This window comes from Buteo buteo, chromosome Z (assembly GCF_964188355.1).
Source record: "Buteo buteo chromosome Z, bButBut1.hap1.1, whole genome shotgun sequence".
Lineage (NCBI taxonomy): Eukaryota > Metazoa > Chordata > Aves > Accipitriformes > Accipitridae > Buteo > Buteo buteo.
This window is the reverse complement of record NC_134204.1, coordinates 6,630,604-6,655,827: the sequence shown is the minus strand read 5'-3', so window position 1 is coordinate 6,655,827 and position 25,224 is coordinate 6,630,604. Positions and strand designations below refer to the sequence as shown.

The following is a 25,224-nucleotide window of genomic DNA, read 5'->3' as shown; positions in this document are numbered from 1 at the left end:
ACAGCTCCCAGCTACTATAAACTACATATATTAAAAATACGGAGATTAAAAAATGCTTGTCACTTGCCATTATTGTTTGCTTAACAATAAGCATATCAAATGCTTATCATTTATAAAAAATGCTTATCATTAGTCAGACAACGACCAGCATCAAGTTGCTTAAGTTTCTTGAACTTTTCATTTTGTAAAGATGGTGATAAGCTACATCTACACATTCAATAATCATACAGTTTAGAAAGTGTTTCCTTGGCAATCCTTTGTAATCTGGGAAACATAGTAGTCGTATTCTGGTTCATTGGATGTTTTTATAAAATAATATATTTAGAAATGCTTGTGAAATTGTAATTTTGCAATTACTTATAACATCATATTCCAATCTGAAATGGATGCCCCACTGTTTTAGTTGCTGTGCAGACATAAGGAGCAATTCTTCCTGTGAAGAATTGCTAATCTAAATAGACAAGACGCCAAAAGAATGTGATCTGCAATTACTTCACAGATCAATGACAAAATACATTATAGAGCTCAGATTTCCTGTGCCCAAAGCATGATAAAATAGCTGGGCATTGTAGACCAAGGAAATAAAAACTAAATGAACATTTTTAGGTGTTGTGAAAGTTTGGTTTATTCTTTTTGTAAATGTTCATTTTGGGTGTCACAGCTCTTGTAATAAGGATGGCTACTGTATATAGCTATTAAAAAATGTTTCACTTCTGAAAAGAATTAAAGCAAGTAATCTAATATGGGCAGGTAATGCAGATCTGCAGGACAGAAAAGGTGTTTTGATGTTTGAGTGTTATCTACCTTCTATCAACAATCTTGAAATTACATTTTATGTTTTAGAGGTATTTCTGCTCTATACTTGACAATTTAGCATTTGGATGGTCTGAAGTATGTGTAGTTTTTGTTTAGTTTCTGGTTTAGTTTTTTTTTGGTTTCATTTTTTAACATACAGCATGTAACATTTTGGAGCAGTGAAAGTAGATCTCACTATAGTACCCTGTTAAACAGTTAAAAATTTCCTTCCACATTTCACTTAGGGATTTCATTTAACAGAATCTTTACTCCATCAGCTTTTTTAACATATTTCAGAAGGGCTTTTTTTTCTGCAAGCAAAGATAATTAAAGCTTTCTCCAGGCCTTAAATCTCTGATACACATTACAACAGGAGCACTTTTCAAGCAAAACTTTCTTAAATTGCCTGCAGGTACCTTCCTTCAGTACCATCTCCTCTTTTTTAAGATTCCCTTCATTTTTTCATTATGATTTTAAGTCACTTATATGTCATCTAGTTGCCTACAAAGCTCCTCTTCCAGTGCTTGCTTAGATTTGTGTTTGCTTACTGGAAGAAACTTGTGCTTAGGCTTGGATTTAATTTAGTTACCTTTCATCTCAGTCTAGAAAAAAAAACCAGTTTTCTTCTTAGTGGTGGGAAGGACTGTTTTGGCCCTGTTCCCATTTCACAGGAAATGTGAAGTTTCCATTTGATGACTTAGATTTTCCTTTTAAATTCAGTAGTGGTTTGTTGTATTGAGGCATATGGAGACGTATAGCAATGATAAACCTTGTAAGAGAGTGTGTTCCAAATGTAGTTACTAATCTGGACTGTTAGTCCTATTTTAGTTTTTGTTGATCTGGCCTAAACAGTTTCCTGTGGAAGTATTTGCACTCATAGTTATTAATCAGTAACTTTTCAATGCATTGTTAACTTTCTGAACCTGTTAGTAAAGAAAACCTGCTTTTCAGTTTGATCTTGAGATCTGTTTCTCTTGAGTATAGGAATGTGATGATTAAGACAAAATAAAGCAATATGAAATTATATCTTACTAGTTTTTTGAGGAGTTGTTGTTAGTTTACTACAGATTGTAGTGATGGCCATTTGTGGTCTTGATTTTAAATCTTTTTTTTCTACCAGTTCTAAAGATCCTGTTTCAGATCATGTGGAATAACTAAATATGTTGATGACTTCCCCTCCAGAACTTCTTCAGAAAACATGCACCTAGTGAGACTGGCCCTCATGGAATAAGTGCAGAGGTGATGGACACATATGTTAAGAGCTGTGGTAAGTTACAGTCTTACAGTTGGTAACTTCATATCTGAAGTATAAAGGACAGGGTAGATGAGGTATTAAGACATTTCACATCAGATGACTGCAGATGGGGCACTACGCATGTACTTGCTGTCAGAATCCCTGTGAAAAGAATGGTTTTGAGCCTGGCATGTCATACGCAATTCCTCTCCTTAGCCCTCTTTCTGTTCTCTTTAAAGGAGACTAGAAGTTAAATATTCTTTGCTTTCTAGCAATAACCTTGCCTCCTACCCTTCCACTTCATGAGTTGGGGCCTTTATAATTCAGGGAGATATAAGCATTTATATAATAAGAAATCATCTGTATTTGAGGTGAACAATTTTTATTTGTTTTTAAAACATCAGATTTTTTGGGGGGTGAGGCTACATTCAACTTCTTGTTCCATTTGGATGACAAGAAAAAGCATTAGTGTCGTTCTTGTTCAGTAAACTGGTGGCAACGTTAACATATCACATTTGCTGTCCATTAAATGAAAAGCAACTTCATTCTACAAAAAAAAAAAAGGCAATTCAGCTGTTGCTCCACAGTATCTTCTCCTTTCCCCTTTGCTTTCTGATGGCACAGTCTTTAGAGCTGCTTCAAACTGTTCTTGTTAGTGGGTGAAAGTAATAGTTAAGCAGTTCACTACTTATCACTGTCTGGCTTACTGCTTAACTTGTGAATACTGCTGACGTATACATTCTGATTCATATCAATGTCTAATGTTTGTTACAGTCTTCAGTTCAAAATGAGTACATTCGTTTTGCTCAGAGCACTTCATCTTCCTTTGAAGTATCTTGATCCCAATATTGAATGAATTTAGGCTTTTAGTGTTAAGTGCATGATTGTGTAGTAAGAAATTAAAATCTAGGCAGTACTGAATAAACTTCAGTTTCTAATCTGTTACTTCAAATGTTCTTCATAGTGCTGACAATCTTGATTATTCTTCACCAGCACCACCCCTGCCCCAGTCTCTATGGTATATTTATTACTAATGAACAAGAACTGAGATAATGTCATACACTGTTGTTAATTGTGTGGAACTTGTTGCTCTCCAGGAAAGATATTGATATTGATGTTTACAATTCACTTGTTACAGCTGGTTATTGTGTAATTACTTACATCCTTGGAGTTGGAGATAGACATCTGGATAATCTTTTGCTAACAAAAACAGGTAATTCTTTTTAGCAGTATAATTTTATAACAGCAGTTGTTTAATTTCTAATGTGTTGGTACTGTTGTGTTCCATTTTCCTTGAGTATAACCCACTGGTTATTGTAGATTAGAATATATATTTTTAAATGTAAAGTTATATTGTCTCATCTAAGGTAATATTTGGTTCAGAGAATCAAAGTTTAGTTTTAAATTATTAGTAGTGTGAAACGGCAGCTGAAGAATAAGAAAGCAAGTAGATTAATTGCTCTCTAAATACACATTTTTTCATATCTTGCCTACTAATGTATCTGATATGTGGTTTTGATGTCAGTTTAAGAGCCATTTATACATCTGTAGGTTATGGAAGTCTAACTTAACCTCAACACAGACATGTTTATAAACACTAGAGTTTTTGTATAGTTTTCAGTTGGCTTATTTTACAGTCCTGTGTTCTACCATCATTTTTTACACTGAAAGCTGGACCCGTAAGTTGTTTTTTCTTAAACACAAGAATTTTCTTGAGCGATGCTACCTTTTTTGAAAGTAGTATGGACATAGTATATGGTAAAATTTGACTGCCTTTACCTAAGACCAAGAAACATTTCACCATTATCTTGAACTTGGCTAAAATCATAATTACATTGTTTTCTTCAGAACTCTTGGTATGAAGCTGGAAAAAAGAATGCATTAAAAAATACTTGTAAAGTGACTCTAACCCCAAGTATCCTAATTGTTCTTTATCAAACCATTTAATTTTTCATTAAATTGTTACATTCCTGTTTAGTAGCTTTTTTAACATGCTATCAGAATGCAAATTCACGATTTACTAGTGGGATTCTAGTTGTATTTTAATAGTTGTCAAATAATTCTGCTTTTTTATGTATGCTATTCCAAGTACAGTAGACATTTAGACAAGTATTATCAGTAGTCATAGGGAATTAGGTATAATCTTGATGACTTTACTGAGATGTCCATGTGAATTCTTGTCTCAGATTTGACTTTCTTTTAAACAAAGTGGTTCTGTGAACTTTCCAGGTCTGTATGTTTTTCTGAGAAATTTACATGATAAGTCCCAGAAGTGGGAACATAATGTGAGACCTGTCAGAGCAGGATTCACTTCAGCATTTTCTATTCCCTATGAATTTTGTGTTCCTGATGAAACCAAACCACTGCAACAAAAATCCAGTAGTTGAGCTGGCTGGACCATTCAGCTCTAGTTGAGATTATAGATGTTTTTTTAAGCCTTCTTTAAAAACAAAGAAGGAAATAGACTCTTTAGTGTCCTGTTCATTACAAATTCACAGCTGGGCGAGAGAAGGTAGTAGAAGTTACTGTTTAATCAAGTCCATCCTTTAGTTTGCAGCAAAAGCCATGTATCTTGAAAGTTCAAAATAGCAGATGGCATTTTGAGTCTCCCTAACTTGTTGTAAGTTTTTTTAATGTTATTTTTTGTTGTCATCTGGATGGATTAATAACAGACCAGGTAGAGTGAATAATTCTAGTGTTTCTTAATAAATAGAAGATTTCTTTACCAGAGGAAATGAAGGATTTGAAAACTAAGCTACTTCAGCTATTACAATCAGTGCCTTGGGGTGGAGGGAAATTCAAGTGTTTTTGTTGAAAATGAGTTCATGTGTAGCTGCATGAACTTCACAAAGTTTTAACAAAAACATTTCTTGTAGTGGAAAATAATTTTGGAGTTGTTTTTTTGTTTGTTGGGTTTGGGGTTTGGTTTTTTTTTTTTTTGCTTGCTTACTTTAGAACTACAGCTTCCTATAGGAGTTCTGATGCCTTGAATACCTTCATTACATAGTGATTAAGAGTTAGGAGATGTGGTTAAGTGTTTATAATACAGTGAAATGTTACTGCATGAGAAACATGTAAATAAAAAATGGTATTTGGGGAAAAGAGACACATCCCCATGGAAGGCTTGTTAGCTTACAGATAAGGCTGAAACATATATTGCTTTGAATCAGCATACTCTGTATGAAAGAGTAGAAAATTAACCATTGGACCTTGATTAGGTTAAAAGGTCTTGCTCTAAGCACATGGGGGAACAACTACAACAAGTGTAGTTTTCCTTATCTGCTTGGAGATGTATAAATGGGCATTTAAAATCTGTCTTGAGAGGCCTCTATCATTTGTCTAAGGTGACAGGTATAAATCTTTTCATCACAGACACTGCTTGCGTGCTCAGAGTAGCAATATTTTAGTATTTTGGTTTGGGGTAAAGTGCATCTTACCTTTCTATGTTAAAAAGTAACAGCACAATGGCTGTTCGGCTTAGTGGAAGAATTTGAGCAGTACAGCAGAGGGCAGTGCACATCCACGGTACATTCTGAGTCTGAAATTGTTTTCATCTGCTACCTGTGCTCTGTTACATACTGAGAGAGGTTTTTTGAGCTAACAAGAGAAATTCTTATGTTCCAAATACAACAAAGGCTTGCTACAAAGGCTTGTTTTTTGCTACTGAGTATCCCTTAGACTTAAGTTGGAAAAAGCTAACTTCATTCTTCTCTTGGAGAATGGAAGCGTAAGTACCTTCTTCAAAACTGCGTGACTATATACACATCCTTTCTTGATGATATTTATTTAATGAATTGAAGCTTTCCAATAGGGTAAAGAATGCTGAGTACCAGCTGTGGGTTCACATACTTTCCTTGGATTTATATGGCAATATACATCATTCCCTTTTTTGACTCTTATCTTTTAGTTTGGTGGATGTAGCCACATCTGTGTTGGACAATAGAACCTTCCAATAGAACTGTTGCATCATCATCTAACATACAGATGTCTATGCTTATAATAAATTCAGTATAATTTAGATATGAAGCAGTAGATACCAAAGTTCATAAAACCAAATTGTTTCCTACTTAATGTTAGAAATGTTTTGGGTTGGTTTTTTTTGCACTATAGGATGAGAGTGTCTGTTATCTGGGTGAAATAACTTCTGCTGTGTTTCATGACTGTTTTATGCTTATGCTAGAAATAGGGTGACACTTTTTTTTTAAGTAGTCTTAAATAAGATATCTAGATTTTCAGATTTTTAAATGCTGTACCATTCTTCAAGGACAGGTGTAGAAACTTGTTTGGAAAGAGATACAGGGAATCTTCAGTCAAAACATCCTCATCTATAAGTAATGTTAAAAATTACAAGAATACTTCAATCAGTTTCACAAATGTGCCTTAGCTTATAACCTGAAGGTCACATTATATAATCTATTACATAACAGCAATATTTATTTTCTCTGAGAACCTTCAACTTCATACTTATCCCGGAGATGAAATATGTTACCAATTGCTGTATGTTTTAGTTTTTTGTTTCTAAATCTATAACAGCAGATATTACTGTGACTTGTAAATAGCAAGGCACTGTTTTGCAGCTGAATACCCAGCTTTAAGTAACATCAGTGCCATATTGTAGGATTACAGGCTGATTTATATTTTAATGACAGCATCTGACTTACCAGCTAATGTGCTCTCTGTTGCCTTGGAAGGAAGAGCTGGATGGTTGTGAAGCTGAATTGAGATATGAGATGTAGCATGTTCAGTTAACTTCCATGTAATATGCGTTACACTAGTATGTTTCAATTATGTTATGCCTTCCCTTGAAAACACTTTCGTCTGCATTTGTTCCACTCTGGTTTTGATTGCAGAGTTGGGATCTAGCTACTGCTATAACATCCAGATATGGATGTCTTCATGTTTGCTAAGCCTTTTAAAGTCTTAGGACAGTCAGTACAGCCATCGTTAGAGCTTAGATAGTTTCAGCTATGATAGACCAGTGAAGTCTCCTGTCCCATTTGAGATATCGTAGTAACTTCAACTTGCTTTAGACAGACAAAGGTTTCACAAAGGTCCTGTCACATTTGCAGGCTATGTGTAGATATTTTAGGATATCCTGAGACATTCAAATGGCATTCTTAAGTAGCACTGCATGTGTGTGTCTGACCAACTAACTCTCATCCTAGTGACTGGTCAGCTTAATCTTTCAATAACCTTTAGGGACCTACATGTAAATTCAAGTTCCCATTATAGGTTCCCTAAATAAAGGTGCTTTGATCTGAACTCTACAGATGAACTTGCTCTGTAGCAGTAGGGCATGTTGCTAGATGGATAAAATTAGGTTATTAATATCTGAGGGCATGTCAAAGTCTGAGGGCTCATAACTTGAAAACCACGTTTGCTTTTAGCATCATGTGCAGATAGGCAAAAGAACAGGACTGTCTTCTCATTTAATGCTTAGAGGTAGAGCTGTGGTCTGTCTTCAGTGTGAAGTGCACCAATTGACATCTGATTTATTCTTCAGTCTCAGAAAGGGTTGCCAGGTAAGATGGCAAAGATCTGAACAGTTCCATATGTGAGGTGACACCATGTGTTTGTACTTTTAGTGCTTTTCAGTTAAAACCATCTATCCCAAAGCAGGTTTGAAGATGACAAAAATGGAAAAACTATAGGATTCAAACCTTCATTCTATATCAGTCTTAGATAAGTAAATTAATAAATACATGTTGCAAACTACTACAGTATGTGAAATGCAGTGGGATTTTTAAATGTTTTTAATGTTACTGGTCTTGATAGCGGAACATGCTTTTTGTTAAAAAAAAAAAGACAAAACTAACACATACTGTAATCCTTTAGATTTCTCTCTGCAACTCCTATTTGTGATGCCTACCAAAAAGAATATAGCTTCTAGTTGTTGGTCTGCTAAAAAATTTTCTTATGGGTATCTTGAACAGTACTTCTCATTTAACAATTCATATCTGACATCTTTTTTTTTCCTTACAATATGTCTGCATGGAGTGTATTTTGAGAGTGGACAGCTTGATGTGTGAGGGGGAAAAATTACAATCCTTAGCACAAGCTGGGCCCTTATCCATTCTATGGATAGTAATGATAAACTTTGCCTCCAGCTGTTGCTGCATACTGAGTTTAAAAACTGTATTCTGAGCAAGTCCTTAACAACTCATGCTATTTTCTTCCATTTTTGTGTAGTCTTAGAAAAGTTATAACATGTAGCTGATGAAAATTTTGGCAATAAATTAGGCACAGTGCTCTGTTAGCAAATAAGAAATTTTGATGGTAACATCAGAATTTGCTGGGAAAGCCAGGAAACCAGTCCATCTACTCATTTTCATCATAGGAATTTTTATCCTATTGCTTCAAATTTAAAATAGGAATTCAGTTAAAATAGTCACTAAATTGTACTTTTTCTATACGAGTCAGGCTAAAATAATAGTGGCAGTTGCAGTTTACAGAAAATACATTGAAATTCAGAGCTTGTTTGTTCCCCCCCTCCCGTTCTCAAAAGTGGGAACAGGTAAGTTAAAAATAATTTATAAGGCTTTCTTACCTGTTAAAGACAATTGCCACCAGACTTCCTTTATTTTAGTAATTGCATCTAATTTGCTTTGCCTTCTGCATTTTAAGGATTTCAGAGTTCTGTGCAGGTTTTCAGAAGTCTTTCCTAACAGTCCTCTGGTGAAATAAAACAGTTTCTGTGCTGCTATACGGGAACTTTCTCCTGTGCTAAAATCTAGGCATTAGCAGTAAAAGCAGTGGACAAATCAGTCTCTCTAGCTGCAGTCAGATGTTATTGGCTATTGCAAGCACAAGATATCAATTTTTAGTCTCCACAAGCCCATGCTTCACTTAATCAAAGATCACTTCACTCTCAAGGCTGAAAGGAACTTAGGTAGACTTTCAAATCCCTCATGCCCTGACTGCTAGTCAGGGAGACTTTCCACGTTTGATGGCATTTCCTTGAATTCTCCAAGGGCCTGTCCTCTTTATTCCATATGTTTAGAAAACCAGGTATTCAGTAGAAAAATGTAGTCAACCTCATAAAATGGAAAAAAAAAAAAAAAAAGCTTAAAAGTAGACAACAGTATCAGCTTTTAGGTTTTGAAGTAAATAATTTTGTGTGTTTATGCTGCATTATTGCCTATTCTTGGAAACATCTCATTCTCTTCCAGTCAGTGTCGCAGATGGAGTGACGCACTTCACTCGCAAGAGAGAAGTAATGATATGTTTGATACAAACCAGCAATTTAACAAAACTTGATAGTAAATGTGACAGTGGTTTAATAAGATTTGATGGCAAGGTACACTTGAGTATTTACTGTATAGAGGACAGGGTCAGACACAACTGTGAGGGAGACCCTCCCGTTGAGTCCCAAGGTTCAGAATGGATCCCCTCGTGTTCTAAAGTCCTTCTCAGAGAGGAGTCTAGGCGCGGCTGGATCCAGTCCTAGTCCCAGACTTGGTCAGCAGTTTATGTCTAAAGGATTATATATGTGCAATATCACTTAGCTAAGATTTCAAAGATTAGCATGCTATTAATCACTTGCTGAGAATCTGTTGCAGCAAGGAATCTCTCAACCTCGAGGAGTAACCCTGAGAGGCATCTCTACTCAGGGGGAGATCCTGGCATGCAGCCCGCTGCCATGCAGGAGAGCTCAACGGGCCCTGGGCTGTCCTTTATTTATGAAGTTAATTGACTCATAGTCATGTTTGTATACTGACTACAGATGTTAGCTTTTCCCAAATTTGGCTTGAGTTGGACATTGACCAACACTGTGGTTAGGTGGGCACATTGTTCAAATTAGCCCTTGGCTATTGTGTTGTTACCCATCTCCCCCAAATCCACTTTGAGCTGGATGCAGCCATCACAACCAGACGCATCCATTACAGCTGCCACTGGTGGTTATCGCTTGAGCAGGGTTACTGGAAACACAGGTCAGGTTGCTGGGGTAGGGGGCATGAGGAGCACACTGCCACAGTCAGTAAATGCCTTCTGTCTTGCTTTTTCTATAGTAAAATAGCTTAAGTGGGGAGTGGAGAGTGATTATTAGGGCACTGTTTTTTAAGGTGAGAAGTGCTATTCAAAGTCTTTCCAGCAGGGATTTTTCTTGCTTCCTGAAAGAATGCTAATACCATCTTTTAGACTTTGAGGAGTGAGCCACTTTGAACATCAGAAATGTTTGTCCAAAGCTGTGTATCTTGAACTATACATAGGAGCCTACATATAGTCCTGCTCCTAGCATCAAAACAGAGTAGAAGGTTCATACATACTTGTCTGTGGTCTTGAGGTGTTTGCTGAATTGGTATGTTTTGTTTTCTCAGATACCTAAAATCCCCTATTTTTATAAATAACTCAGATTTCTAGATAGATGTCTAAAGGTTTCAGTGTCTAAATATTAGAAATCCAAGGCCTTTATATCTAGCCCTACAAGAATGTAAGAGGCTCAGAGGATTAAATGTGTTTCACCTGTTGTCTTAATTTCTCTTTTAGTATAAAACATGACTCAGGCAAAAAAACCCTCACACATATGATTTAGCAGTTATTCAGGAACAGTAATAAACCAAAACTAGAAGTCCCGGTTTGTCTTTTAATTATTAGACATGCTTATAAATTAGAGGCCTTTAAATTAAGATCTAATAAATCTGAAGAAGGTGGATTAGAAGCTGAGGTAAAAACATGATGGTTTAAGAGATCAAAGTGTGTATGTTATGGCACTGACACTGTATATTGAAGGAAGGAAACGTAATTGTTTTATAAAACACAGAAGTTCAAAGCCTTTAGAAAAAGTAGTTCACAAGCAGTCTAATTTACTGGGAGGATAGATGATAACTGTATATAAGTACCACGCTATGGGTATGAATTTTTACTCATACTGAGGGTGATGGAGCACGGGCACAGGTTACCCAGAGAAATCGTGTAGTCTCCATGCTTGGATATACTCATAAACTGTCTGGACATGGTCCTGGGCAAGGCAGCTGGCTCTAGGTGGCCCTACTTGACCAGGGGCTTGGACCAGATGTCTTCCAGAGGTCCCTTCCAACCTCAGCCTTTCTGTGATTCTGTGAAATAAAGATTTAAAAGAGTCATCTTCTAAATTTGATTGAGAAGGTATGTTTCTTACCAACCAAACTACATAACTTTAAGGAACTTTCAAATACAAACTGCAAAAATTGTGTGATGCTCCAGAACTAAAAAACTCACTCAACACCTGCCCAAATAAGATGCTGATTCTCCTGTTGACTGTTTTTCAGCTGTGATTACTAGACAAGGTTATTTTTTAATTATTGTCATACCTAAGGCTGACAAATTTCCAATGAGTAGTGTTTTGAGGAGCCATGCTCTTGAAGAAAAAATGCATTTAAGCTGACAAAAAAAAATTCATGAGCTGGTACTGGCAGTTTTTGCCTCCATCCTTACAGATGTGTATCAGGAGTGATGGCTATGTTAGGAGACAATATGCTATTCACAGTGAAAGTCAATTCTTACAGAATAAAAATTCTTACTAAATATATTTGCTGTCCTCTTAAAATTACATCTTCAGTACAGTGATTTCTAGAACAAAGTGATATATTTTTGTTTGAAGTTCATATACTCTACGACAGTTGCTTTATATAGAGCTGGAGTGTTAGGTTCCTATTTTTATCCTGCTCTCTCTGCTACTATTTAGTATTTTCTGGCACTACACCTTGTCAAATAGGTACCAGAAACTTTCTCCAGTCTTATTCTTGTAATAGAGCTTATACTGAGTGGTAGTCTAATCATCACAGTCATTAATGTCTGAAAGTGGGATATTCAGTCCTATAATCCGACTTTTACTTGGGATGGTCACTTGAGATACTTGCAACATTTTATCTTAGTGTTAAAAGATTTCATATCATCTGTTGTTAAACTTGATAAATTTATTATTTATTAACATGTATAATTTTCAGTATTAAATATACAACCAATTTTAATTTGTCCAAAGCAGGCTTGTGCTTTGCTAGTTACAGTTGTAGTTAAGTCCTTGGGGAGAACATAAGTCAGGCTTCTTTGTAGAAAGCTCTAAAACTGCAGTACCTCCCTCAAGCTGTCTGGTCAGTCTTCACTGGTGTAGCAGCTTCAGGCAAGCACCAAGGGGAGCCTTCTGTCCGTATTCTGTAATATGGTATGCTGGTTCTTGGATCTTGGAGGAACTGCACAAATGAAAATTAGTTAAGTCTGTGTTTGGTACATGGATTTGAAAAATATTAAATATATTTAATGTATTTAAATGAAAGCTTTTGACATACTTTTTAAGTCGGCCTAAAAATCTGCTGGATTTTGAAGTACAGCTAGGGAAGCTAGAATGTTAATGCAGGATGGCCTCATCTTATACTTTTTGATACTTCATTCCTGAAAATGCATAATTACTTGATCTAATTAATTTATATGAACGTATATCAGTCAGCTATTAAAATGGTTTTGAATGCTTTAGATGCATCTTTGTTACCAATTTAAATTAATAATTGTTGCCTCTTATTCCCTATCTCCAGAGCAAACTAAAAAAGATTTAATTACTGCCACAAGAGTTACTGTTTTATTCAAAATGTTGTCTCTTGACTCTTGAAGGTGACAGATTTGAATAAGTGAACAGAACACAGACCCCCCCCAAACTTTTTAATTAAACATTTTTTGTAACTTAATGGTGGAAGGGGGTGTATATATCAAAATGCCTACTTCAAAAAGTTAGTGTACAAAAATGAGCTCTAAAAGTAAGTCTTGTAGCAGCTTGAAGAAAACTATTGAAGGAAAGGAGGGGTTTTGTAGCACAGTTAGGTATGCAAAATGTAATGGTTGTAGCATTTATCAACTAGCAAATACTTTGCCTGCTTATTGAGCTTCTTTGTGATCTCCCTTAGAAAACTGACTGTGATGGAATTTGTTTCTTGGGTTGAAGAAGAGTGCTTATGACAGATCTCAAGCAGCATTTTCTGATGATAAAACATTATTATTCAATGAAATGGCCAAAGAGGGGTGACTAATTGAAAAATACTGACTGTTCCATTTTTTTCAAGAGTGCTGAGCACCTAAGCTTATGAAAATATTAAGATGAATATGGATTCTGCAGGTTAAAATAACCCTTAGCAAAGAGATCTCTGTCCATAATGCTGTTCAGTTCTATAATTCTGAAGCAAGACTCTGTATGTTCTGTCCTATCTGTGACTGTCTAGGTGATAATCATACTAATAATTTTTTACCTTCTTGTTTAAAAGATCTTCCATCTTGTATCTGCATTTCATTCTCTTCTATAAATTAGTCATATAAGACTTAAATTTATTAATGTCACTGAGTAGCTTTGCTTTGAATGCAGAACTTAATTTACCTAACGGCTTAAACACCCATCACCTTTTTGTACTTCGTAATTTATTTCCTGATTACTTATTACTGCAGAGTTCAGGAAGATGGTTTCCCTCTGTCCTAAGGAAATCACTTAACAGATTTCCCGTATGTTTTTTTCTTTTAAATTTTTTATATGAATGTTTCTTGGCATATCTGCATTCTTACCATCTTTTTGTAACGCAGCTCTGTTATGGCCCAAGTCATTGTTTAAAATATATACTTTAAACTGAAAATTTATTTGAAGAACACTTTAAAAAACTTTCTTTTTTTTTGCTTTATATGGTCAATGTTTTCCACTTAAGTGAGTCAAGAATGTTCCTAGAAACTGGCTTCCTAAGAATTATGGATTGTACGATTTTGATTTCTGTTGACAACATTTTTGTTTTGCGTATTTATATAATATTTAATCTTCATATTATCTAAATGTTTTAGTAGGGTTTTTGAAGTTGCTGGTGTTGCAGTTGTTCATTTTGCCACCTATTGCATCTTGTGTATGGTCAGTACTATTGAAAGAGAATACAGTGAATATTCCCTAACAAAAGTCTGAGCAATATTGTAAATAGCATGGCTGCACGCAAGCTCTTGATAGGAAGGGAAGTTGCCTTATGCATTTAAAGCAAGAGATGTATATAAGTGTTTGTGAAGTTAATGCTGCAGAAACATTTTAAATGTAGTCAGTTGATCTGAGAAGGGAAAGGTAGTGATCAAGTGATGTAACTCTTGTATTTTAGTACTGAAAAAGTGTAAGACAGACTTAGGCACATTTGAAATACAGTTTCAGATTTGGAATTGTAGTGATGTTTCTTCAATGTCTTTGAAAATGGTTGATAAATTTTAATCTTACTCAAAGAACTAAAAGAATTTTGAAACAGCTTTGAAATCTTTGGTATTTGGTGGCTTCAAAAGGTCGTTCTTAGGATCATGAGTCTTAACTTTCCCCTTGGTAAATTTAACATACAACTAAAATAATGTGTTTCATGCCACAGCAACCAAATAGGATACTAAAAGCAATGCAATGGGTGTATTAATATTTTAATTTGTTAACATTCTAAAGAAGGCACAAAGAATTATGGTATCTATTATATAACTCTCCGTTAAATATCTACTGACCAGTTTCAACATTGATTCAGTCTTTGTGAATATACTCCATGTGTTTAAAAAAAAAAAGGGGCAGAAAAACTTATCTTGTTAGTTAGTACTCTTAATGAATTTGAAATCAGCTTTTCTTTTTTTAAACCCATAATTTCAAATTGGCAGCTGAAGATATAAAATATACAGTTATAAGCTTTATAGAAAACAGTGAATTGTATTTTTTTGAGAGCTGCTTAGCATCTACTAGAGATTTCATTTAAAGATATTTTTTTTTTCCCAAGTTTTGCATCAATATTTGATACTATGTGAAGTGTTTGCCTTTTGCTCCTTCTACAGGTAAACTATTTCACATTGACTTTGGTTATATTTTGGGTCGGGACCCTAAGCCTCTACCTCCCCCAATGAAGCTGAATAAGGAGATGGTGGAAGGTATGGGAGGCACACAGAGTGAACAGTACCAGGAGTTCCGTAAGCAGTGCTACACAGCCTTTCTCCATCTCCGCAGGTAACAATACTATTTTAATGCTAAAAATTTATTAGAGCCACTGTAAAGCGGGAGACAAGAGGAGTAAATGAATCAGAGAAAATATTTACGTTAAAAATTCAAAACTTTGAAGTCTGAAGGCAGACACAAGAATTTTTACAAAACAAAGGAATGAAAACATCACAGCATTGGTGTAATGTGGAGCTTGAATGTAATTGTCTTTCAAGTGAAGACCTCCAATTTTGCTTGTTTAATAACCTAAATAGCTTTTTTCCATAACTCCTGTGAGGCATTAAATTATATCTTGCTTTTTGGATATGTTTTTGTCCTTAAGGAACTTTCTCTCTGATTATTGATGATCAAGTAACTGTCCTTTTAACTCTGAGTCATTACTCATTTGCTGTTCTCCTCCTCCGGTTTAGATTAGTGGTGATCAAATTCTTTGGCTTGAAGATGGCACATAAATAACCTTAGCTGGGTTTGGGTCCTGCAGGACAAAAATTAGCTACTTGTAGTGACAGTCGAGTATGTTAGCAGTTTCTGTAGATACCCAGAACTGTGACAGCTAAAACCTCTTTAGACTGTATTTATTTATGGACCAACAGATCTCTCCTTTAAACTTGGAATCAGCTTCATTCTTTTGCAGCAACTGTATTACTTACCATCAACTTTCTGAGCCAGGTAGCTCAGCTTTGTTCTGTTTGAACAGAACACAGGTAAGCACTCTTGGTCTGTCTAGTGATTTCATTTGGTACATCTTCAATGGAGATGAAATTATTTCACTTTAATATCAAGATCACGTAATGTAAACCTCCAAATATGTGGAAAAAAATTAGTAATATGAAAAGCCTATGTGAAAAGTACATATAGTATGACGAGTAGGCAGTCAGTGATACGAAACAAAAGTGCAGCATGTAGTTTTCCATTCTTAAAAGGAGAAAGAGTAAGGAGTTGGTTTATGAACTGACATTATTAATAGGTTACAAGCAATTCAGCTGCATGAAAAAAACAGTGGCATGTTATTAGCAAACGATATTCTGACTTCAGAGAACAATCTGAAAGGCTAATGTATATTCCATGTTCTAAATTTTATTTAAAACTGTTTCATAATACTATATTTCTTATTTGTGAAATACTTGAGTTGTTTTTATTGTTTAAACCTAGCTGTTTCAATGGAAAGGTTTGTTGTGTCAGTGAAGGATTATCCATTGCATTAATTTATGTAATGATTTGCTACAAAGATCATCATTAAGTATGGAGTATAGCAGTAATTTGGGTATAAAACTAAACTGTAAATCAAGATGGTTTCATTTTTAATGTCTGGGATTGTAGTTGTAATTATAGCCTCTCCAATATTTGTTCAGTTTAATTGGAAAGTATTTTTAAATTGTTCTGGATAAATATCTTTAAGGCTTTCAACAAAGATAGATAGCGTAGGATAATATTAGTATTACTATAACTATTTCTTTAAGCAGCTAGAACTAAAAACGATTAAGATTACTTGCTTATTGAAAAAAGAATAATTAGAGGTGGAATGGCTTCATTCTAACAGTTCTGCATGTTGACACAAACCTGTTCACAGATACTTCTGGCTAAGTAGCGGGAAATCATAACCTCTGATTGCTAAGACAAAATGCAAACTCTGCTTGTCATCTCTGTCAATTTGTGTTTTATTTTTTCTTCTTTATTTCCCTGGGGTATAGACAGTTCTCTACATCTTTAAAGTGCTATATCTCAGTGTTTCAGGATTCCTGGTTCTGTTGGTGTTGCAGAGTGAAAACAAATAAAAACAATTTAAAACTTATGAGTGGGAAAGATAGTGTTGTTCATTGTTTTAGGTTGGAAGTAGTTTGGCATATGATCAGTAGTGTGCATTTTTTTGTTGGTTTTGTGTGGGTTTTTTTTCAGGGGGTGAGGGAGATGTTTCCATTTTTGAACAACAGTAATCAGTCGTGTGTTTGTCAGCAGTGCTGTAATGAAAGAGCAGCCTCTGTGTTCTCAATGTGTTGCAGGGCAAATTGCGGCTGGCAGCAGAACTTGCATCCTCACTTGGGCTGTAGCAGCCTTTTTCATTATACACGTTGAGCCTATTTAAGATGTTCAAGTCCTGTTACGTGTCAGCATTTCCTTCCTCTGAGAATTCCCAGTTTATGCATCCTCAGCAGGATCCAGCAGAGAAGAATCCAGCTGCAACATTTGAGAGCTTTATCCAGGGGGACGTTCTAGATTGTGTTGTTCCTTCCCAAATAAGGGTTTCCCCCAGTGTTAGTCATGTGAGAAGTTTGATGCTCAGTTTAAGTGCTTGGGTGTAGGTAAGGACAAAGGATTAGTCGGTAACTAGGGACAGAAGCTGTAGTTTGGGCTGAGATTTGCTCTGTATGGATGGGGAATCCAGCTGGGTAGACCAGAGTGTTTTTCCCCAGTCTGGTCTCAATGGTACAGGGGACAGAGGAGGCTGTATAGATCTCAATGAAAACACTATAGGCAACAAGTGGATAGCTCTGATGGCCCTTGGGAAGTGCTGATTCTTTGGGAAGGTTGTAGCTAGGCAGTGCAGGGTCTACATAGTCTTCTAAAAGCTGGGGGTAGATGGTGAAGAGGGAAGAGCAAAGGTGAAACTGGTTGCGATCAGGTCAGTTTTGTTTGAGTCTGGACCGTGAGGAAAACTTTTGGAAGAATAAATGCCATAGTTTATTATAGCTGACTGGGACATGATAGTGGTTGGGGAGTACACATAGCCTTGTGAAGAGGAAAAAGAGTCCTGGGGGGTCCCAAGTTACACTGCAGAAAAGGTGACTGCATTTTAAACTTTGGAATTTTTGAGTTAGACCAGGTAAACAGGGCTTTAGTTTGGGACTGCAGATAACTGTATATTTTCCTGTCCTGTCTTTGTAGTAGAAGTTAGTGGCTTCGAATTTGATAGACTACTGCAATGTCAACAGCCTAAGTATTTGGTTGGTTGAAGACATCTATATGCAAAGGTTCCTTTAAATGTTGAAAAAATGCATAAAGGAGTGCTTAGGATCAAGCATGTATTTGATGAGATATTAAGCACTTAAAACCAAAAGCTGCTGTTCTCAGAAAAGATGGCTGTGAGAATTTTAACTTTTGTGATGTGGGTTTTTTTGGTATATATGAGGCCTCTCCTATGTAGGAGTAGAGTTATTTTGTTTGATTTCTTAAATTTTTACAGAACCTTCTTCTTTTAGCACTTTATGTTCAGACTGTAAGCTTAATCAACCTCCAGTGTAGCTAAGTGCTCATTTCTTTTGTAAATTAATTTGTACTGAGCTTTGAGGAAAACAAAGAATGCATTTACATGAGAGGGTTTTAAGGTCAGGTTTAGGTACTTAATTGAAGCTGAGCTCCTAGTTCATTTTGACTGTGGATGGAGGTCAGCTATTGCAGAGGCCTTTAATGTAGATGTCAAAGACGAGTGATGTGACTTGTCTGACAAAGGTGTTTGGTGTTTACAGGTTAGATTCTTAACTTGGGTGTTTCAGCAAAATGTCTAGTCTTAGGATGAATTTGGGCTGTCAGTTGACCAGTTGTGATCATCTTGGCATATTTGCCAGCTGTCTAAAGTAGGAAGCTCTTAACTCTCTTGTCAAGTCCCAGTTTTTTAATAAATTTTCTAAAAATCTGTGAAACATGACAGGGATCCTAGAGGCAGCTAACAAACTCACTTAAGATCTTTTTCACCCTTAGACCACCATCTAGTTGATTACTGAGTTAAAGAAATGTTGGGGTGAGGGTCAGAGGAGAGACCTGCAGATAGCATAGTGAGCAGCTGTTTCCTAATTTTTGTCTCTTCCCACTCCATACTGCCCCCAAATTTAACTTCTCTTGAATTTTTTTTTTTAATTAGGGTCTTCAGTTAATTTTATGCTTCCAGTGCTTTTACTCTAAGCACCAAGAACCAAAAGACTTCATTGTGTGGAACAGAACCAGCTTTTAACTGGCCTCTAGCAATGAAGCCTAGACCTTTGAAATCTCTTTTACAAACATCCATCTCTTAAATAACCCTAGTAACCTGTGCTGTTCATAAGCTCTTATTCTCTGCGTGATTCAAGAGCAAAAGGGACTCAGACTCTGGACTCCTGGGTCAGTTCAAAGGGAGAACTACCAATGATCTAGGAAGAGACTTGAGAGAACATAGCTGTAAGATTTATGCATGTTCAAAGTGAGATTTGCTTGTTTCAGGCAGGTAGAAAAAATTTTCATTGCAACCTATCATGTCTGTTCCTGGCACCGAAGCAACTTGACTGCCAGATTTCTTAACCAGATCTGGAACAAAATGGTAGTCTAACCTTTCTTTTAATCTGTGATAAAAGTAATTTTCCTGATTCCAGTCCCTTGCCCCTGGGAAAGTGAAGCAGAACAGCTGAAACAAGACACTGAAGATTTCTACCCAAACAGTTTATATTAAATGTTTGTGTTTATAAAGAGTTAAAACTTATATTGGAATGTGTTAGGTAGTGCTAGTCCCAGATAATAATAAAGTGTCAGGAGTTTTTGATGGAATTATGCTTTCTAGAGAGATTTTGTTGTTGTTGTTGAGCAGTATTTACTTTGTTAAATACAGCTATGAAGCAGTCCTTTTGTGTAGTTAAAACACTTTGTACTCCTTGCAATTGTCAGCTTATTCAGCAGCTTGCTAATAAACAAGTTTTGCTGCTAAGAATTCATTTTCTATTGTCTGTGAAGCTCCTAGTGTTCTTAGCAAAGCAATATTTCAGATTTTGAAGTCAGTTACCTACTTTGTCTCTGAAAGGGGATTAGATCTCTTTACAGAGGAAAGGAAGTTTCAGTTTATGTTGAACAGCTTGAAAATTATCCTTTCAAAAAGCAACTTACAGCTAATTTCCTGCAAGGGCAAAATGATGTTCTCTAAAAGATTCGCGAGTACTTCCGATATCACGTTAAGACTGAAAACTATACTCTGTCTTGTCTTTTTTAATGGTTATAAATTACATTTGTACTTCGTAAGTGTAGCATGCCTACCAATGTTATTGCAGCTTAACTGAGCAAATGTAGACTTGGATCTGGTAAAATCACTTATATTCAACTTGTGATGGCAGAAGCCCTTGAAGCAACTTGAAAAATCATTTCTTGTAATTGTAAAGACTTCAGCTGTTTGAATGCTAATTTATATAATACTGCTGTATCACTGATATCCTTTTTAATAAAAAATAACCTTTGAATCAATATACTAGCATATGTTTGTCCTACTAGAGGTAGAAAATGGCATTATATCTTTCAATATATGAAATCACAGTTTATATTTGATGTGTTTCTGAATAAATGTTCTGACATTTTTTAGAAAATTATAATAAAACCAGAGCAGTCTGTTCAATTTTGGCAGTTTGAGACGGTTTGAGGGTTAAACTTTCACTGATAATATCAGGTACCTTATGTTTTTAACATAAATATGTTCAACTAAAGTGTTATGAATGCACCTTCTCTGAAGCATTACCAATTCACATTAAGATGATGATGTGTTCTTAAATGAAGTTGTTTGCAAAATGTCTTTTGTACAGTTTACAAAGAGTTTTACCTAATTTGTTCTTCTGCTTAGGTATTCCAACTTGATCTTGAACTTATTTTCCCTCATGGTGGATGCCAACATTCCAGATATTGCTCTCGAACCTGATAAGACTGTAAAAAAGGTAACTGGAAAGCTTTCATGGTCTTGCAGTGACCCAAGTTATGATCACGTCATGAAATTTTCAGTCACTTGTGGTGACTTATTTGTAACTGACCTGAAAATACTTGATCCTGTTTCACAAGTTTTGAGCAATTTCTAGAATAATTGAAGTTAAAGATAGGAGAATATACTTTTGAGATCACTTAGCACATGTGCCCATAAATACAGAATTGCTCTTTATCATCCATGCGGTAGTGCAAAGTCTGCTTTAGCACTCTGTTCCAGGTGGTATTTTAGCATTCTGCTAAGAACAGTGATCCTACCTTATGAAACTTTTGATAAGTGAAGCAATCAACACTGACAATATCATGAAAGATTGTTCCATCTAGTCTAGAATCCTGTAAGTCATAGATGGTTTTATAAAACCAGTCTGCTGAAGATTTAAAACCAGTAGACTAGTATGTCTTCATCACCAAGAATTTTGTTTGTTGTGAAAACAAACTCGTGTCCCGTAATTCTAATTCTGTCACTTCGCACCAACCTGCATCATTCTTCTCCATTTGATGTTTCAACAACAGTTGACATTAAAAAATACTGGATAAATGTTCATCTTGATTTCATTACACTTATATTTTAGGCAAATTTGGGGGTTTTTATAACCTGATTTATAGTGAAAGGCTATCTGTTTTAATTCCACGAAAGACTTTGTGGAGCCTGTGTATCCAATGGAAATCAGTTCAGTGTAATTTTTATTCAAGCAGTGGATTTTCTCTAAAGTAGGCTGTTCTTCAGTGTTTTCAATAAGCTATGAAAGCAAAGATTCAGAATCTTTAAGTTAATATTTCATGTTCTAATACAGTTCCCTTAAAGAAAACTAAATTGTTATTCCAACCAAATTTTTCCATTTGCCTGCAAGAATTTGAGCATTTCTGTTCAGAGTTTCTTGGTTTCAAATTAATACAAAGAGTTCATGTAGCTATTCAGTTTCATTTCCAGGAAGACTGAGCTAGCCAGAAGTGCTGTATTTTGTGGTAAAGACGACAGCCCTCCCTCCATTTGATACTTTTCCTGAGAAAGTCACAGCTTATTCTTTTTCCATATCAATATTTGAACGTCACCTCTGTCCATAAACACCCTGCAAAGATCAAGTTACTCACATGGAACATGGGAGATAGAGGCTTCAAGTAGAAAACCGAAATGGTTCAATACCTACCAAGTTCTGGGAGTAACTACATTTTCCTGGAGAGACCTTCTTTTGAAAGAAGAGACCTTCCTAACAGTGTACTTGCAACGCATGCCTATGAATTTCATCTTTATAAAGAAGACATGTTTGTTTCAGGCTATATATTGGAAAAATGGGGAGAAATACTTTTTTTTTTTTTTAAATTTCCATGATAACAGTAAGGAAGGGAAACCCTTCTAGATTGCAAAGTCTATGAATAGATGCACAATAAATCCTGGGAGAAGTTAAAGTATGCATCTACAGGTAGTGCAGGAGCTAATTTTGGCAAGTTTGTCGTTGACTGCAATAGTCACCAAAAGGTCAAACTGATGGTTTCATTGAATTCCAGAAGTGCTGGTTCTTTCATATTTGCAGCAGTAAGTTTGAGACTTGCTGCGTATTTTAATCTTACTCGCCTCTGTCCAGAGTTCACTGTCACTTGACGTAATTATGTTCGTTCTTGCCTTGGATGCTCTTTCGTGAGCTCTGACATTTATTAATCAGAGTCTCCCAGCGTTCACTGCCAATTAACATGCAAGATCCTTGTTTCTTATTAGTATCTTGGCATTGTATTTTATGTTGGTAAACCCTGTAGAAGTGCTGTCCAAGGGTATATTGCTTTCTGTAGTTAATGATAATAGGATGTCAGATTCTGTAAAATATTTGTAAAGGATTGTTTTAATGTAGCAACATTTGAGTATTTCAGACACTTCTAAAACTCTTAGTCTATATAAATTTGCTATATAATTTTCTTTAAGTAACAAATTGAGATACAGAATTGAAAGCCAACAAGTCTTTTCTACAGCTGCTAAGTATGTTACAGTTCACTGATGTGCAGTAGTTAAAAATCAAGATTATGTAAAGTATGATTGTATTGTATCTGATTGGAGAACATGAAGGAAGCAAAATCTAAAAGGAAGTTCTAAGAGCTATGAATTAGATCAATGTGGTTACTTCTAAATTCCCTTACAAAGTATAAATAATAGCGCATTCTTTGCATGAAAAGAACATAAGCTTACTTGTTATATGACAGACCACTATTAGGTCAAAAGCTGCAATTAGTTATTGGGATACTGACTCTGACAATGCTGCAGCTTGGTGAACTGTGACTTTTACCCTCATGGTAGGTTCAAGTCTTGTCTATTCACAGAGGCTTTAAAATGTGAAAAGAGCTAGAACTGAACCAGTAAGACAAGTATTACTGATAAGGAAAGCAAATCACTTTCACATTTTCAAATGTTTTGAGAGGAAAAGGTTTCACTTTCCCAAGTTCTTTAAGTTCATTTACAGTGTGCTTGTTCCTTTAAAAAAACAAAACAAAACCCACACAGTAAGATATTATCAGAAAGATAACCAGATTGTTTAGCTTGTTCATAAATGTTTTATTTGTAATTCATAGACTTTTCAGCCCTCCCACAAGTATTGTTATTTTATATAAACTCTCATTTTTTTTCTGATAGCTCAGCTGTTTTTAACTGCTATTAACTGTTCAGGTTTGGTCCTTTTAGTTCAAAAATTATCCTTTGAATATACTCCTGGAATTCGTGCAAATATAATACATCATAATGGGCTCCCTAAAGAGTAGGTGAACAGAGGACCCTTCCATAAAGCTGCTGTTGACATTATGATCTACTGAATGCATACAACTATGTTCAAAGCTCCTATGACAGTAGTTTTCTTTAGTTCTCAATTTTGGTTTTACTTTTTTGCTTTAAAAAAAACAGTTAGCAAATCAGCTGTAAATGGGCTAGATCAGAATCATCTTAACCCATTATAGAATGGTGAATAGGTCATTGTTTGTTTTTTTTAAATAATGTGTTAGAAAACTTGTTTTGGATATTAAATACCCATTAGCCCGTCTCAAATCAGTTATGAGCTTTGTTAGTACTAATAAAAAAAAAAGCAACAAGGTGTCTTGCATCTCTTGGGCTGAGTGGCAAGTCTGTTCAGTCATTTAACAAGATAATACTGTACCTTGTTGTAGGAAAATTGAATAAATGCTTTCAGTATTTCAATTGATTTTTATTTTTTTTCTTAAAGCTTTAAACAAAAAATCCATATATATTTCAACAGACTCAAATTAGCTAAAGATCCATTTTGAACTGAACTGCAAAATTAAATTACCTTTGTGTGAATCAAGTCAATAGCCATTTCAACCATGATACCACTTTCATGGAAGACGAAGGTGGAGATTTACAAATATTTCCGTATCTAAGAAGGTATCCTGCTTAACAGTGTAGCTGGAAGTTCATAGCCAGCATTTTCGTTATTGGTGCTGTAGTAATACTCATTCTTTGTTTTGTAGAGCCTGCATTTTTGCTTTAGGGAGCTGGTGAGCCGGTGAGGCTCTGGTCTCACAGGCAGCTGAAGTCAAGTCACTGAGGTAACTAAATAGGTTACCTTTTTCTAAATTCGGTGATAAATCAGAAGACTAGTTTATGAGTAAACTACATGGAAAATTATATAGTAGGGGAAAAAAGAGTTCTTGTTTTTAAACAAAGGAATGTTTGCTGAAGGGAGTATTATACTTCAATTAGTTTAGAGAACAATTTATTTGGTATAGAGATCTTTGATATTGGAATTTTTCAGTAGGTGCAGCTATATTGCTGTTACCAAGTAGGCATGAATTACTCTAAAGATTATTTCTAAAGGAAGATTTTTCTTTAATGGTCACAGTTTTGATTCCTCAAAGTGAAAGCATTGCGATGTTAGATGGTAGCCTAAGTTCCAGTCTAATCTTTAGCTTCACAAAGTGAAATAATGCGTCATCCTCGCTTCTGATAGGCAGGGAGGTGATTTATGTTGCAGAACATACCTGCCCACTGGTGAAAAACATGCTAAGATTTGAAGACATGCTTGTTAGTAAAGCTGCCTTTGGAAATATTTTTGGTGTTCCCCTTTTCTAAACTTTCAGAGAAAGTAATCTACTGAGTTTTTACAGCCAGAATGAAGGTTTAATTTTTGTAATCATATACATATTCTAAATAAAAATAAAATTTGCATATATCATATGATAATGACAGCTAGAATAAAATAGATAAAGAATACTACTGTCATTTTGTATGGCTTGATTTCTTGTGCTGTCTTTTGTCACTTCCTGTGACATATATGCGTATTGTAACAGGATGCTCACTAGTTAGGAAAGATGGTTGGAAGTCAGCAATCTTTAGACTTTGTTTCCTTATTTGTCTGAACATAAAGTAAGATCATGAAAGAAACTATAATGTGGGGCGTCGTCTTCAGTGAGGCATTGAATGATTTGAATTGTGATTTTTATTTTTTTGTTAAGAATTTCAGGCTGGTATGCTAAATGACACTTTTTAGAAAAATCTGAGTGTAGAAAGCACTCTAAAGGAATATTATTACTAACTTGAAGAACGAAAGAGAAGGCAAGA

The 25,224-nt window shown here is 35.4% G+C and overlaps 1 protein-coding gene across 5 annotated transcripts in view; it reads left to right on the top strand.

Moving 5' to 3' along the window:
* Window positions 1–25,224, top strand: part of PIK3C3 (phosphatidylinositol 3-kinase catalytic subunit type 3) — an 81,244-nt gene that overhangs the window by 36,608 nt on the left and 19,412 nt on the right. For 4 of the 5 annotated variants that reach the window (XM_075021293.1, XM_075021295.1, XM_075021294.1 and 1 more), the window contains 4 exons: window positions 1,978–2,062; window positions 3,168–3,242; window positions 14,813–14,981; window positions 20,539–20,629. In XM_075021293.1, the coding sequence (XP_074877394.1) occupies window positions 1,978–2,062; window positions 3,168–3,242; window positions 14,813–14,981; window positions 20,539–20,629 (420 nt within the window). Of the gene's footprint in view, window positions 1–1,915; window positions 2,063–3,167; window positions 3,243–14,812; window positions 14,982–20,538; window positions 20,630–25,224 lie in introns of those variants that run through there. The other variant, XM_075021297.1, reaches the window with a different exon arrangement.